Source organism: Vipera ursinii, assembly GCF_947247035.1.
Source record: "Vipera ursinii genome assembly, chromosome: 7".
Taxonomy (NCBI): Eukaryota; Metazoa; Chordata; class Lepidosauria; order Squamata; family Viperidae; genus Vipera; species Vipera ursinii.
Genome location: NC_139521.1, coordinates 42218970 through 42232927, shown reverse-complemented (window position 1 = coordinate 42232927; position 13958 = coordinate 42218970). Strand labels below are relative to the sequence as shown.

General features: G+C 35.0%; 1 protein-coding gene across 9 annotated transcripts in view; it reads right to left on the bottom strand.

Moving 5' to 3' along the window:
- LARP1B (La ribonucleoprotein 1B) overlaps positions 1-13958 on the bottom strand; it is a 103740-nt gene that overhangs the window by 75354 nt on the left and 14428 nt on the right. For 7 of the 9 annotated variants that reach the window (XR_014493027.1, XM_083367314.1, XM_083367312.1 and 4 more), the window contains exons 2-9: positions 13679-13744; positions 8075-8130; positions 6651-6822; positions 6288-6434; positions 6038-6181; positions 4543-4711; positions 3978-4122; positions 2788-2962 (exon numbers count right to left, since the gene is read on the bottom strand). Coding sequence is in view for 8 of the 9 variants with exons in the window: in XM_083367314.1 (XP_083223440.1) it covers positions 2788-2962; positions 3978-4122; positions 4543-4711; positions 6038-6181; positions 6288-6434; positions 6651-6822; positions 8075-8130; positions 13679-13744 (1074 nt within the window). In the remaining variant the exon portion in view is untranslated. Of the gene's footprint in view, positions 1-2787; positions 2963-3977; positions 4123-4542; positions 4712-6005; positions 6182-6287; positions 6435-6650; positions 6823-8074; positions 8135-9364; positions 9422-13678; positions 13746-13958 lie in introns of those variants that run through there. The other 2 variants (XM_083367315.1, XM_083367316.1) reach the window with 2 other exon arrangements.

The window sequence follows — 13958 nt, the reverse complement described above, 5'->3', positions numbered from 1 at the left end:
GATTTTTTTTCCTGCTAGCGTAGGGAGCCTTGGGATTACGTTTGGAACAGAAATGGGAAGTTCTGAAGGGCAATCAATTTCAAATTCATCCCGAGCCATCACTCTGATGAACCCCTAATTCTTAAAGTACTGTTTAATGCCAATGTCTATTTAACCATGTAGCTTAGTTATAGTGTTATTATTTATTCTTATTAACTTCTTCACTCCCCCCTTATTGGTTTTTATGATGATGATGATGATGATTCTGCTGCTTTGTATGTACACTGAATGCTTCTGTAATGGAGACAAATTCTATGTGTATCAAATCATATTTGGCCAAATAAAGTTCAGTTCAATTTAATTCAATACAATTCAATATTCCTCTTTGAATCTTTGCCTAAGCAGCTGTATTCTTATGATTCAATTCAATGCAAAACAGATACTACGCAATATTATTGGGAAAACAGCTAAGAAAGCATACAAAGCAGATGTTCAAACTTTTTCTGACAGTGATGTTTCCTAGGTGAGCTCAGGTCCTCATCTCAGCTTCTGCCAACCTAGCAGTTTGAAAGCATACAAATGCAAGTAGAAAAATGGATACCACTTTGGTAGGAAAGTTACAGCAGTCTGTGACGTCGTGCTGGCCACATGACCGTGGAAATGTCTTTGGACAGCACTGGCTCAATGGCCTTGAAATGAAGATGAAAGAACTGCCATCTACAGATGGCAACAACTAGGAGAGTAAAATCCGCAAGGAGACCTTTACAAAGACAAGGAGACTGAAGGCTCCTTAGCACTGAGATGCCTTTATAAAAACGATGAGATGACACTGTTTTGTTGAGGCCCTAATGCTCAACACAATTTAGCTTTTCCTACTTGAACTGTTGCTATAAAATCCATCCATCCATGAAGAGTGCTACGAGGAGTAAGTTTTGTATATTAGAAACTAGGGGTGCATCATGAAAACAGCATCTCTGCTCCTGATCCCTTCTTATTTTACTTCATCCCTTATGATATTGTCAGGACTTTTTGTTACTTCTTTCTGCACGGGCTTGGTTTTTTTGTAGAAAGGGTTATCCCAAAGATGCTTTTTTTCACAAGGCAACTGGATTTTATTGTTTTTTTCTTTGAAAACGTTTCGCTGGATAAGCTTCTGCCTTAGTGTCCACCCCTAGGATAAAACACCCAGACACAAACTGAGCAACGTGGTATATGTAGTACTATGCAGTGAATCATGTACAGATCTGTACATTGGGGAAACAAAACAACAACTTCATAAATGTATGGTACAACATAGCAGAACAAACCCATCAGGACCAGATTCATCTGCATTTAAAAGACAAAGCCACACTTTTGAAGACAGCAACGTGCACATTTTGGACAGAGAGGACCGCTGGTTTGAAAGAGGGGTCAAAGAGGCCATCTATGTCAAAATTGAACACCCCTCTCTCAACAGAGGGGGTGGGATATGACATCTATCTCCAGTCTAGAATACAGTCTTTTCAACAGTTCCAAGAAAGCTCCACACACATTTGCACCACTCAGGTGACCCTGAGGATACAGATAAGCCTCCAGGTAGCATTAATGACTCACAAAAAGAATGCAAATGAACAGTTGTCTGCAAGGAGTATAAATCTTTCCATTCCCCACCATCCAGTCAGAGCTGAAGAAGCTTCTCGGATAAGAAGCAAAACGTCTTCAAAGGAAAAAACAAGAAAATCCAGTTGCCTCATGAAAAAAGTATCTTTGGGATAACTAGGACCTGGATTACTGAGAATCTCCATAGAAGTTGTAGAAGAGGTTGTTTTTTATGATGTGTCTGATTGTTAAGTACTCAGCACCTTCAAAAGTAGGTGGCGTTCAAACAAATAATTCAGTTTATAGTTACGCTCAGAAACTTAACACAGGAAAAGAATTGCTGTAGCTGGAGCAATTGCTTTAAGTCTAACTAGATATCTATGAAGAAGAATTCCAGTGTTTTCTTTCTATTTTGCTATCCTAAGTCTGCCCCAAAGCTCATACAATAACTCCCTGTACATCACCAATACTTAAAGAGGCCTTAAGGGTCAATCAACCAAAACTTGTTGAGACAATGTACAATTTGAAAGTGTGCTTATTTTTCTCTTAAAAGTCAAGGATAATTGCATAGAGGAAAGTTTTCAGAAAGTTGGAAGTTTTGATACTTCTGATACCATGACCTCTTTTATATAGACACTGTCTCTTGTAGATAAAGATAAAAGGTAAGAGTATAGCTTACAAGTTTATTTATATTTTTTACTTTCTATTTCTTCAAGAATAGAAGTGGGGAAAAATAATGGAAGTAAATTGAAAATTGAAGCAATACTGGCCAATATTAATTTATAAATGGCCATTTGCATAAAAATGGGATATCTGTGTCTTTATAAATAAGGTAAAGGTAAAGGTAAAGGTTCCCCTGCACATGTGTGCTAGTCGTTTCCAACTCTAGGAGCCGGTGCTCATTTCCGTTTCAAAGCCGAAGAGCCAGCGCTTGTCTGAGGACGTCTCTGTGGTCATGCCAAAAGCGCACGGAACGCTGTTACCTTCCCACCATAGTGGTCCCTATTTTTCTACTTGCATTTTTATGTGCTTTCGAACTGCTAGGTTGGCAGAATCTGGGACAAGTAACAGGAACTCACTCTGTTACGCGGCACTCGGGATTCGACCCGCCAAACTGCCGACCTTCTGATCGACAAGCTCAGCATCCTAACCCACTTAGCCACCGCGTCCCTTTTGTCTTTATAAATACAGAGCCTTAAAATACAATTTGAAGAAGTAAAATTACCTTACCTGTATGTGAACCAAAAATCTGGCCTGGTATGAACTCTGGGCAGTTAATAAGCTGAGAAAAGTCTGTGTGTGTAAGACTACGTGGAGAGGGACCTGGAATTGGCCATTTTTCTGGTTCTATCCTTTTCCTCATCTTCTGATCCACTATTTCTATTTCAGTACTGTCCTTTAAGGCCTGTATTATACAAATAAACATAATAATTAACCTGCATACAAATAAAATGCAATGATGCTTAACACAGGACCTTACCTTTTGCGCACAAAGATTAGGTTAAAATACAAGTTGCTTAACTTCTGTTTTTATAGACAAATATGTACAAAGCAAAGAATGACCTTTTCATGATGGTTTTTGTTTTCACTTCTCAAGATGATGTGATTTTCTGAATTTTGCAAAAACCTGTTAAAGAAATTTCCATTTGGAAATAGCTGGTTTTTCCCTGAACTATAAGCAATATTTGATGTATAGTTTGGTGAATTCCTTTTTTAAATGAAATATGTAATTGTCAGAGAAGGAGGGATGGCATGGTACATGGGAAGGTCAGAATGAGAACTTAATAGAGTGTCTTGTGATCTTTCTTGCTGGCTTCCCCACTGACTTTGCTGGGGGAAGTTGGCAGGCAAGCTCATCAATTATGATCAAGTGACCGTGGAATTTTGCAAACATCGTAAGTGTGAGTTGGTTGCCAAATGCCTAAATTGCAATCATGTAATTGTGGGGTCACTGCAAAGGTTAGAACTTTGAGGATCAGTTGTTAAGTAGCCCTTGTTCAGCACCATCAGAACTTTGAATGGATGCTGAATGAGTAGTCAGTAAACGAGAGCTACCTGGATAATGAAAATTATGATCTTCTATAATGGGCAATCAATATATTTTAATAGTATTTGATCTCTTTTTTTATTGTCCCTTGTATGTTGGACAAGTTAGGCTTGAATTTTCTTGAGCAAGATTTTATTTTTATTTTTAAATTTATATGCCATCCATCTCACTCATATATTTTTTATAAAAATATGAAGTATAAATTCATTGTTAATAGAAAATAATTGTTTTAATCATTAATTCAATCCATCTATTTTAAATGCAAATTGCAATTCCAGAAAGCATCCAAATTAAAAAAAATGCTTTGTTAAGATGTCTTTTAAAGGTGCAAATATAATATATATTTCTTACTATTTTAGAAATATTGATTTACCTCTAATATTAAGTTAACATTTGTAGTGAGAGCCTGCACCCGGTGGAAGCTGGCAATCAAAGATATAGGCAAGAATCCTTGCTGGTCCATCTTCCTTCTCAAGAAGAAGTCTCTTTCCAGGTTTTCTACACTGAAATAATATTCGCTAAAAAACAGTTAAAAATGTTTAGATTAGCACAAAATATAAGTTTGGGGAGCCCTTGCCTCTGAAAGCTGATCCATAGGATTTTCTTCAGTATTAGTTTTTGATATGATTGGGATTATTGAATTATAACTATCCATGCAAAAAGATATTCTGATTTTTTGCAGTTCAAATACAATATAGTAACTAACCATCAAAACCTCTTTAGAAAATTATCTTGTACTAAAATTGTAGAACTAGTTTTGTAGCATGAAGTGTTAGGATTCATCTTTCTTAAAAATTCAGTGAAAATGCTTAATGTGAGTAAAAGAACAAGCACTGATTTCCAGTGATACATTAAAAAGCCAAGGTTTTCAAAGACACTTTATTTAAAGTTTGGCTTCCTCACCCCTCTGTACCACATACATTAAGCAATCTACTTACATTTGGCGTTTAATGTATTCTTTAAGCAATGTTTCATCCACAGAATACATCTGTACTCCTGTTCCATCATCATAATAATACATCATATTAGTGCTAAGATCTGGCTGAAATGGCGGATCAGTCCTTTCACTATATTGTTCTCGGTAGCCACATGAATAGTCATGGTTCACTTCAAAATTAGCAGAAGAAAAAAGCAGACTAAGTAGAAGTGCCCTTGAATGCTTTTATTCATTGATTCAACACGAGAAAAAAAATCACAGGGCAGAACATCTGTATAATGGTAAATATTTTATTTCTTTCTTTTTCTGGTTGCTAAGAGTTAACAATGACATAATGTCATTGTCAACATACACAGGTAAAGGTAAAGGTCCCCCGCACATGCGTGCTTAGTCGTTTCCGACTCTAGGGGTCGGTGCTCATCTCCGTTTCAAAGCTGAAGAGCCATGCCAGCCACATGACCATCTCCGTGGTCATGTGGCCGGCATGACTAGACGCCAAAAGCGCACGGAACGCTGTTACCTTCCCACCGTAGTGGTCCCTATTTTTCTACTTGCATTTTTACATGCTTTCGAACTGCTAGGTTGGCAGAAGCTGGGACGAGTAACAGGCGCTCACTCTGTTACGCAGCACTCGGGATTCGACCCGCCAAACTGCCGACCTTCTGATCAACAAACTCAGCGTCCTAACCCACTGAGCCACCGCGTCAACATACATACATACATACATACATATCCAACTATTCCTCTTATTCTCAGAGGGCAAGGATTAGTGGCTTAGATTTTTTTACTAGCTTCCTTAAATGTATATGACTCAGTTCAGTTTCATGGCTTGGTTTGTAGAATAAAATTCATGTGGCTATTTAACTGGGAGAGGAGGAGGAGGAACCAAGATTTCTGAGCACAGAAAAAGTGGGATATTGAATGCTTTTGTATATCAATAATCATTCCTATTTTTTGTTCTATTATATTATCTAGCTCTGAAGCTCTTTACAAAAGATCAGTATGACTTTCTTAAGGGAGGGATATCATTTTATACCCAACTTCATTCCTAGAGAAGTTTTTCATACTATTATTAGTCTAGTATCCAATACGTTCTTGGCTTTTATCTCTCTCTCCTCAAATGAAATGTTACAAAGTCTTTTTCAGATTCTGTATCAGAATCTGGGCAAATGTACGACGTTGCAAATTAGATATTCTGACAAATAAAATAGATTAAGATGAGATATTAGTGTAAACTCTCCTAAATCACACTCACAAATTTCAAATTTCCTGTCAACAGATTATAATTGCTTGTTACACATGAATCAAGCACTCTGTTCACAAATTAAAACATTAAGCTCATTTGAAATTGTCTTCATTATTACAGGTTATAAAATTAATTCATGTAACAAGCCATGAGTTGGCATTATATTATAAGCAACCCATGTAACTATGGCTAGTTTTGCAATTTAATATGTTCAATACCATTCTTTCTTAATTATTTTCTATTTCCATACTTCGTGGATTTCCTCTTCCACGTCCTCTTCCTCTTCCCCTGCCTCTCCCTCGTCCTCTGTAAAATCCTCTAACACTGCCACCTTCACTTCTCACACTCGAAACTTCATCATGATCTTCTCGCTTTTCCCTGTCCCTTCGCCAGCCTTTTGGAAACAGAGGAATAAAATTCTGCAGTTACACAACTGAAGTTTCATAGTCAGGCATCAACGACATATGCAAGATAAACCACCAGAATTTTAAGTGACATACTAGTTCTTGCCTCATTGCGTCTGTTGTTGTGAGGCACAAGCTTGCTGGTTTCTGGCTGGGACCTTGAACTGTTCTGAGATCCTGGCCTTTCTTGGTTATCTGGCTTCATATCATCTAAATGAAGTGGTACCCATTTATGCTTATTACCTTCAAATATAAAAGTATAATGTTGTTGAGAATATAGATCTAATACAATCATTTCTAAAATATTAGTTGCAATTAAATACACAGAGAGGAAAACATGTAGCAATATTCTGGCCAGGACAATTAATCATTAATAAAGTCGATAAGATGCTAAAAACTGCAAATGGATGCACATTTGCCATACTTAAAAACTACAGATAAAATTTAGTCCAGACTAACCTTTTTTCTTTTGATTGTTAATCGGACTCTCATCTTCACTAACATTTTCTCCATGAATATCTGGATTTATCTCCAAATTTTCCTTTATTTTATTGGTATTTTTCTTTTCATTTTTTTCTTCTTTCTCTTTTTTTATTGGAGCTTTTTTATTCTGATTACTTACATTTTTACACTGTAACAAAATATTAAAGGATGTAAGAACTCAATTTTAAGCATATTCATATAATCGCCTTTTAAAATTAATCATATTTTTTAAAAAATCCTATTTTCTTACATCCATACTTCTGTCTCTTATTAATCAAATGACCTTATTTCCCTTATTTGCCAAAAGGCAATTTGCACAAAGTCCCAGTTATTATTTCTCCAAATCTGCTTTAAGTATAAACTTTCTATGAGCAGTATTTTAATTTTCTTTGCATATAATTGTGGGAACAAGATTCATTCTTTTCTTTACATATCATGGTGGGAACAAGACAGTGGTAGGATTCAGCCAGTTCGCACCACTTCGGCAGAACTGGTAGCTAATTTTTTGTTGCCCAGGCCCAGAATGGACTTCTGGAAGCAGCATCCCCACAGTGTTCACATATTTGAATCCCACCACTGGAACAAGATACATAGAGACATTGTAGGGCAGAGGTGTCAAACTGCTGGCCCACAGGCTGGATGCGTCATGCCAAAACTGCACCCACCCCATTGCTGGCAATGGAAAAAAAAGTCGCGATATGTCATGACACATCACGTGATGTTGCAAGTTTGACACCTCTGCTTTAGGGTCTTGCATTTTTTAAACTAATACTTTCTTACCCATTCATGTTCACTTCTAAAATAGACGCTTCAGCTCTCTTGCTAAGAAAATAAATGCTAGTGCCAAGATGAGCAACTAGAGACTAGCTGCAAAATGATTACAGAAACCTCTAATTTTTTATAATTTCTAATTGTCCTTGTTAAGTACAGAAGAAGCTTCTTCAGCTATCTTCAAACATACCAGATCTTTTATTTTTATTAATTTTTAAAAATAATATAGCTACACATCCTATAACCAACTCTGGGCGGCTCTCAATTAAAAGTAAATAAATATGACTATTTATTTCAAATATGCTTTCAAAATAAATGCATTATATGGTTAATAATAACAGAGTATAATACAGAGAAAAAGGAAACCCATCAGTGTGGAAGTATTACTGTTGCCATCTAAGATTTAAAAAAAACAGTAGTTTTCCACAAAATGAAAGAATTAAAGGTTCTGTGGTTAACTAAAGAAATAAACTATGAGTATTCTAGACAGGAAGGACCACCAGTAGCATGCTAAGAAGAGCAAAAAGTATATATTCTTACTTTCTTCTAGAAGTGTACACAAACAATTCTTTCTAAAATGACATAGAAAACTAAAGCTGTGGTGCATTTTCCCCCCAAAATGAACTTACCTCAGAGTTTGCAATTTCACTTGGTGTTGGCCAGTTTGTTGCATCATTGAAGTAATCTGCCTGCAGCAATAAAAAAGCCAACTTATTGTCCATACAATATTTATTCAAAAGTAAGCAGAAAACTTTTCATAATTGTCAATGAAATCACACTACAACCATTAAATTACAGATAACAAGATTATTAATAACTGTCTTCATTATTACAAGATGCACAGTAAATACAGGTAGTCCTCGCTTAACGACCACAATTGGGACTGGCAACTCCACTACTAAATGTTGAGTTACATTATGGTCCATGACTGACTTACAACTTCACTTCTGCCACAATGGTTAAGGAAATCACCCATGGTCATTAACTGAGACATCACATGACCACATTTGTGATTTCACTGCTGGCTTCTCATTGACTCTACTTCATGGAAGCCAGCTGTGAAGCATGCAAATGACAATCACATGACTGCAGGGCTCTGTAATAGTCATAAAAACCCACTGGTTGCTAAGCCCCCAAATGTTGACAATGCAACTGCAGAAATGCTGCAATAGTCCTAAGTATAATGTAGCCTTACTATATAAGGTTAAATATCTTTAAAAACATGTATATCTAAGAAGGAAAAGAGACAATATGGAATTTAAGAACAGAATTGAAGCAATACTTAAAACCTGAAACCGCTTTTGAAAAAGGCATAAATTCATATATTTTCTACATAGAGTTTGGGGATGGGCAGGATTGAATTAATTTTTCTGAATTTAACAGTACTGCCATAGTAATCTGGAAAAAATGCCATGGTAGAAGTGGCAGTCAAGTCCCTTAAAATCATATGCAGTTGTGAATCACAAAAAATATATTAAGTAATTACAACATTCTTATTTCTTGACAACAAAAAAAGTCTGTTACATGGGTGTCAAACTCGCCGTATCATGCGATGTGTCGTATTGCGACTTTTTTTTTTTTTTTTTTTGCATTGCCGGACCTGGGGTGGGCACGGCCTCCTCAAGATGCAACCGGCCAGCAGTTTGACAGCCCTGGTCTATTAGATCAGAATCAAATCTGCTGAAACCAAGTGCAGCCATTCAGAATGGTGTCATTTTGCGTTTTCTGACTGTTCTGAATATAGCTGTTTTCTATTTAATTTGCTTGTCTTTTTTTCAGAATGTTTTCTATATTAAATAGTGCAGCATTAGTGACCAGACACATCCTTATCATTAATTTATACTGGATGGAATGAAATGAGAATGAAACATTGTGACTGAAAAGCATTTAAGCACACCAGAGAAGAAAAAACAGTTTACCATCTGCTGATCTGCCTAATAAATTACTGGGTTATTCTTGTTGTTTCTCATTTGTTGCTTTAAAGATGTATTAAGGAGAAAAAAAGATTGATAGCATTGAATACACAGCTTCAGGTGAAGGCAGTTTATCTGAAGTAAACCATCAAGAATAAGAACAATGTTTCTTTTCTTTCTTATTTAAAATAGCCCAGAGGTGATTTATGTACATGTCTTCAACAGATGTAATTGAATTAAAAGGGGAAGCCATGATTACATTTCAAAGTAGTAAATAAAGTTATGGGTGCATTTCTCAAAGCAGAGAGGAATGAGCTTTAAGGAAGGGATAAGGATGTCCTCCTCTTTCAGCAGTGGAGATAATACTAATACTAATAATATTAATAATAATAGAGTTGGAAGGGACCTTGGAGGTCTTCTAGTCCAACCCCCTGCTCAGGCAGGAAACTCTATATCATTTCAGACAAATGGCTGTGTCCAGTCTCTTCTTAAAAACTTCCAATGTTGGAGCAGTCACAACTACTACTACTACTTCTTTTTAATTTTGTTGGTTTTTATAGGGTTGGGAATAGGAGGGGGGATTATGGTTGGGGTTAGGGTTAAAAGGAGGTTGAGGTCAGGGTTGGGGTTGGTATTGGGGTTTCCCCCAGTAACATTTCCAATATTTGGAAAACAGCATATTGTCTGGGTAGATATATATAGATAACAGTGATAAGTATAATAATTAATAGCAATAGTGATTATAGTTAATTACCATAAACAATGTTAATTTTTCAATCCATAGTATTCTTCTTACTAATATATAATCAAATTTACATATTACATTCCTTTCTCTCTAATTCATTTTTCTAGCCATTGATAAAATTTATTCCATGTTCTATAATAGAGTGAATGTTCTTTCTCTTTAATCTCTAAAGTCCATCTATCCATTTCTGCACACTCTAAAATTTTCTTAATTAGTACTTCTTCAGTCGGTAGGTAATTTTTCATTTTTCCAATATTGGGCAAATACAATTCTCGCTGCTGTTAATACATGTAATATTAGATATCCGCTCTCCTTTTCATAGTTAGCTCCTATCATTCCTAACAAAAACAATTCTAGTTTAAATTCTATTTGTTTTTTTAGTCATCTTTTCCAGCCATAAGTATATCTTAAGCCAAAACCTTTTTGCTTTAGGAGATGTCCACCAGATGTGATAGTAAGTACCTGGCCTTTGTTTACATTTCCAACAATTATTTGAAGTGTTTTTAAACATTTTCACTAATTTCACTGGTGTCATATGCCATCTATAAAACATTTCATACAGGTTTTCTTTATATGGCACAGCTTTAGTTAACTTAATATTTCTGTCCCATAGTTTTTCCCCCTCTTCTAACTCTATAGTATGTGCAAAGTTCTTTGCCCATGTTATCATTGTTTCTTTAACTTGTTTTTCCATCTTTAGATTAAGCAGAAATCTGCAGAGCTTTTTAATCAACTTTTCATCTGTTTTTAACAGTATATGGTCAAATTCTGTCTGTTCTGTATAGAGTCCCGTTGTTTTCAGATCTTTTTCATATCTCGTTTGGATTTGCAAATATGGCCACCATGCTAAGTAAATACCTTGTTGTTGTAGGTCTTATCTAGTTTTCAATTTTCCTTCACTGTCCAGTATGTTTTTATAAGTCACACGTTTGTCATAGTTAATTAGATTTGGATAAGCAAAGGCTTCCATTGTTGAAAGCCATTCAAGTATCTTAATATAAATTTTTTCTTTTATTTTTTCCCATTCTAAAAGAAGCACATTTCTTATAGAGTGGTTCTGAAAGTATCTGTGTATTTTATTTTTCCCGTACCACAGAAAGGCATGCCAACCAATCTGCAGGTCATGCCCCTCTAGGTATAATAGTCTTTTATCTCCAAGCATTATCCATTCTTTAATCCATGTTAGAATAGCTGCTTGATAGTATAACCTCCAATCTGAGAGTCCAAATCCTCCACTTTCTCTAGCTTCCTGGAACATTTTCGCTTTACTTCGTGCTTTTTCCCCTTGCCAGATAAATTTCATTATTGCGTTCAGTTCATCAAAAAAAAGCTTTTCCTAATTTTACCGAAATCATTTGGCATAAGAAGAGTATTTTCGGTAAAATGTTCATTTTAACTGTGGCTATTCTTCCCACCATTGACAGTTGGAGATTTTTTCCACTTTTCTAAATCCAATTTTATTTGTTTTAACAATCTTGTATAATTGTCCTCTTTTACTGTTATACATCTTGCTGTTAAGTAAATTCCCAAATACTTAACTTTTTAAACTATTTGAACGTTTGTTTTTTTTGCAAGTTGAATTTTCTGTTTTCCTGTTAAGTTCTTTGTCAACACTCTATTATCAGGCCTGCCACTTCACCATATTTTTCTATTGTCTCCAGCAATTTCGTGCTTGTTTCAAGAGGTTCTTCCAATATAAAAACCAAGTCATCTGCAAATGCTTGCAAATTTATATTTTTCATCTTTTATCTCCAGTCCTTTAATTTCAACAACTTGTCTAATATTTCTATTCAGTACTTCCAATGTTAATATAAATAACAGTGGGGATAATGGACATCCCTGTCTTGTACCCTTTTTGATATTAAAATTTTCTGTATAGTCTCCATTTACAATTATTCTAGCAGTCTGTTTGTCATAGATTGTATGAATTGTATTTATAAAGTTTTTCCCAAAGTCCATTTCTACAAGTTGCTGAAACATAAATTGCCAATTTAAGTTATCAAATGCTTTTTGTGCATCGAGAAATATTAATGCCATCTGTTTCCCTGGATGGATTTCGTAATAAGACATCAAGAATCGTTCTTAAATTATTTTTAATCTGTCTTTTTGGGCAAAAAGCCATTTTGGTCTGTGTGTATAAATTTGATCACAACTTCTGAAGGCATATTGTTCCATTGATTAATTGTTCTGTCAGGAAATTTCTCCTTAGTTCTAGGTTGCTTCTCTCTTTGATCAGTTTCCATCCATTGCTTCTTGTATTGCCTTCAGGTGCTTTGGAGAATAGCTTGACTCCCTCTTCTTTGTGGCAGCCCCTGAGATATTGGAACACTGCTATCACCCCTAGTCCTTCTCTTCATTAAACTAGTTACTAGACATACCCAATTCCAGCAACGGTTCCTTACATGTTTTAGCTTCCAGTCCCAATCATCTTTGTTGCTCTTCTCTGTACTCTTTCTACAGTCTCATCTTTTTTACACAGTGGTGATCAAAACTGGATGCAGTATTCCAAGTGTAGCCTTCTCAAGGCATTGTAAAGTGGTATCAACACTTCATGTGATCTTGATTCTGTCCCTCTGTTAATGCAGCCTAGCAGTGTGTTGGCTTTTCTGAGCACTGTGTTGGCTAATAGGTATAGAACTCTGGAAGCTTTCAGTTGGAAAAGGTCAAATCTATTAACTCTTAACAGCACCAAAAGTTTACTCTCACCAGAAAAATGCAGTTAAATGCAGTTTAAAATTCTAACACAGAATTTAGAATTCATGTCTTTAAATGAACTGCATTTGGTTCACAAGGGCCATACTTGCATTAAAAAAGTGAATAAAGTAAAAATACTATGTGTGTGCATACTGTTTGCTGCAGATATTTCTAAAATTGATGAGATTATAAATACAAAGCCTATTGTATTCTGCAGAATACATAAAAGTTCACTTAAAATCAAAGTATACATTCTTTTGGGAGGGTTTGTTGAGCATCTACTAATGCTCTTGTACCTCAATGATGCAAAAGAAAGACTATAGGTACATAGAGAATTTTCTTGAAGAACAGGAGGAAGAGTCAGTGGCAACAATTAGACAAATCCAGTTTAAGCCCATTCCAAGAAAATAATTTGAGCAAACATTCTTAGACTTTTAAAGATTTAATGTAGTGACTGACTTCTTCAATTTAATAGCCTGAACCATATTTTCTGAATATATCTAACTATGTAAAGATTATTTTAGTAAGTCTCTATTTTAAGCACACTTCTAATCAAACTAACTCCTGGATGTAATACTTTTCTAAAAATACCAATCAATAAATGGTTAAAACAATTCTAGCGCTTAGCTACAATAAAAATACTCACCAATACTAGCCTTTTTCCTAAGCGTAAATCTTGTGTATACACTTAAAACCTTTTAAAATTCTTTTGTAATTAAAAACAGTGGACAAACTGTTTAGGATAACTATATACATTTTATAATCAAAGTCAGAATATAAAGGATAAATATATACATTTTATAATCAAAGTCAGAATATAAATATACACACAATAACTGAATTTTTAATAACAGAATGTTGAACTTAAATTGTATCAATACATGCCTTACTGGGTTTCTTTATCTTCAACTTTCCTGCTTTTATGACTTTAGTAGAACACTGCAGTTCTAAAATAAAGGAAAAGTAGTTAAATCACTGAAGTTTGATTTAAAGCTTGGTTTAAAATGATTGAATTCAATAGTACTGTATATTTAGCAGGTATGAATAGCACTAAATTATCTGTACATAATTTATTTGTGAAATAGTTTACCAATATATTTTAAGATTAATGGTTTCAACAACAAATCTGAAATACAGTACTTATAAATACTTAACAATAGT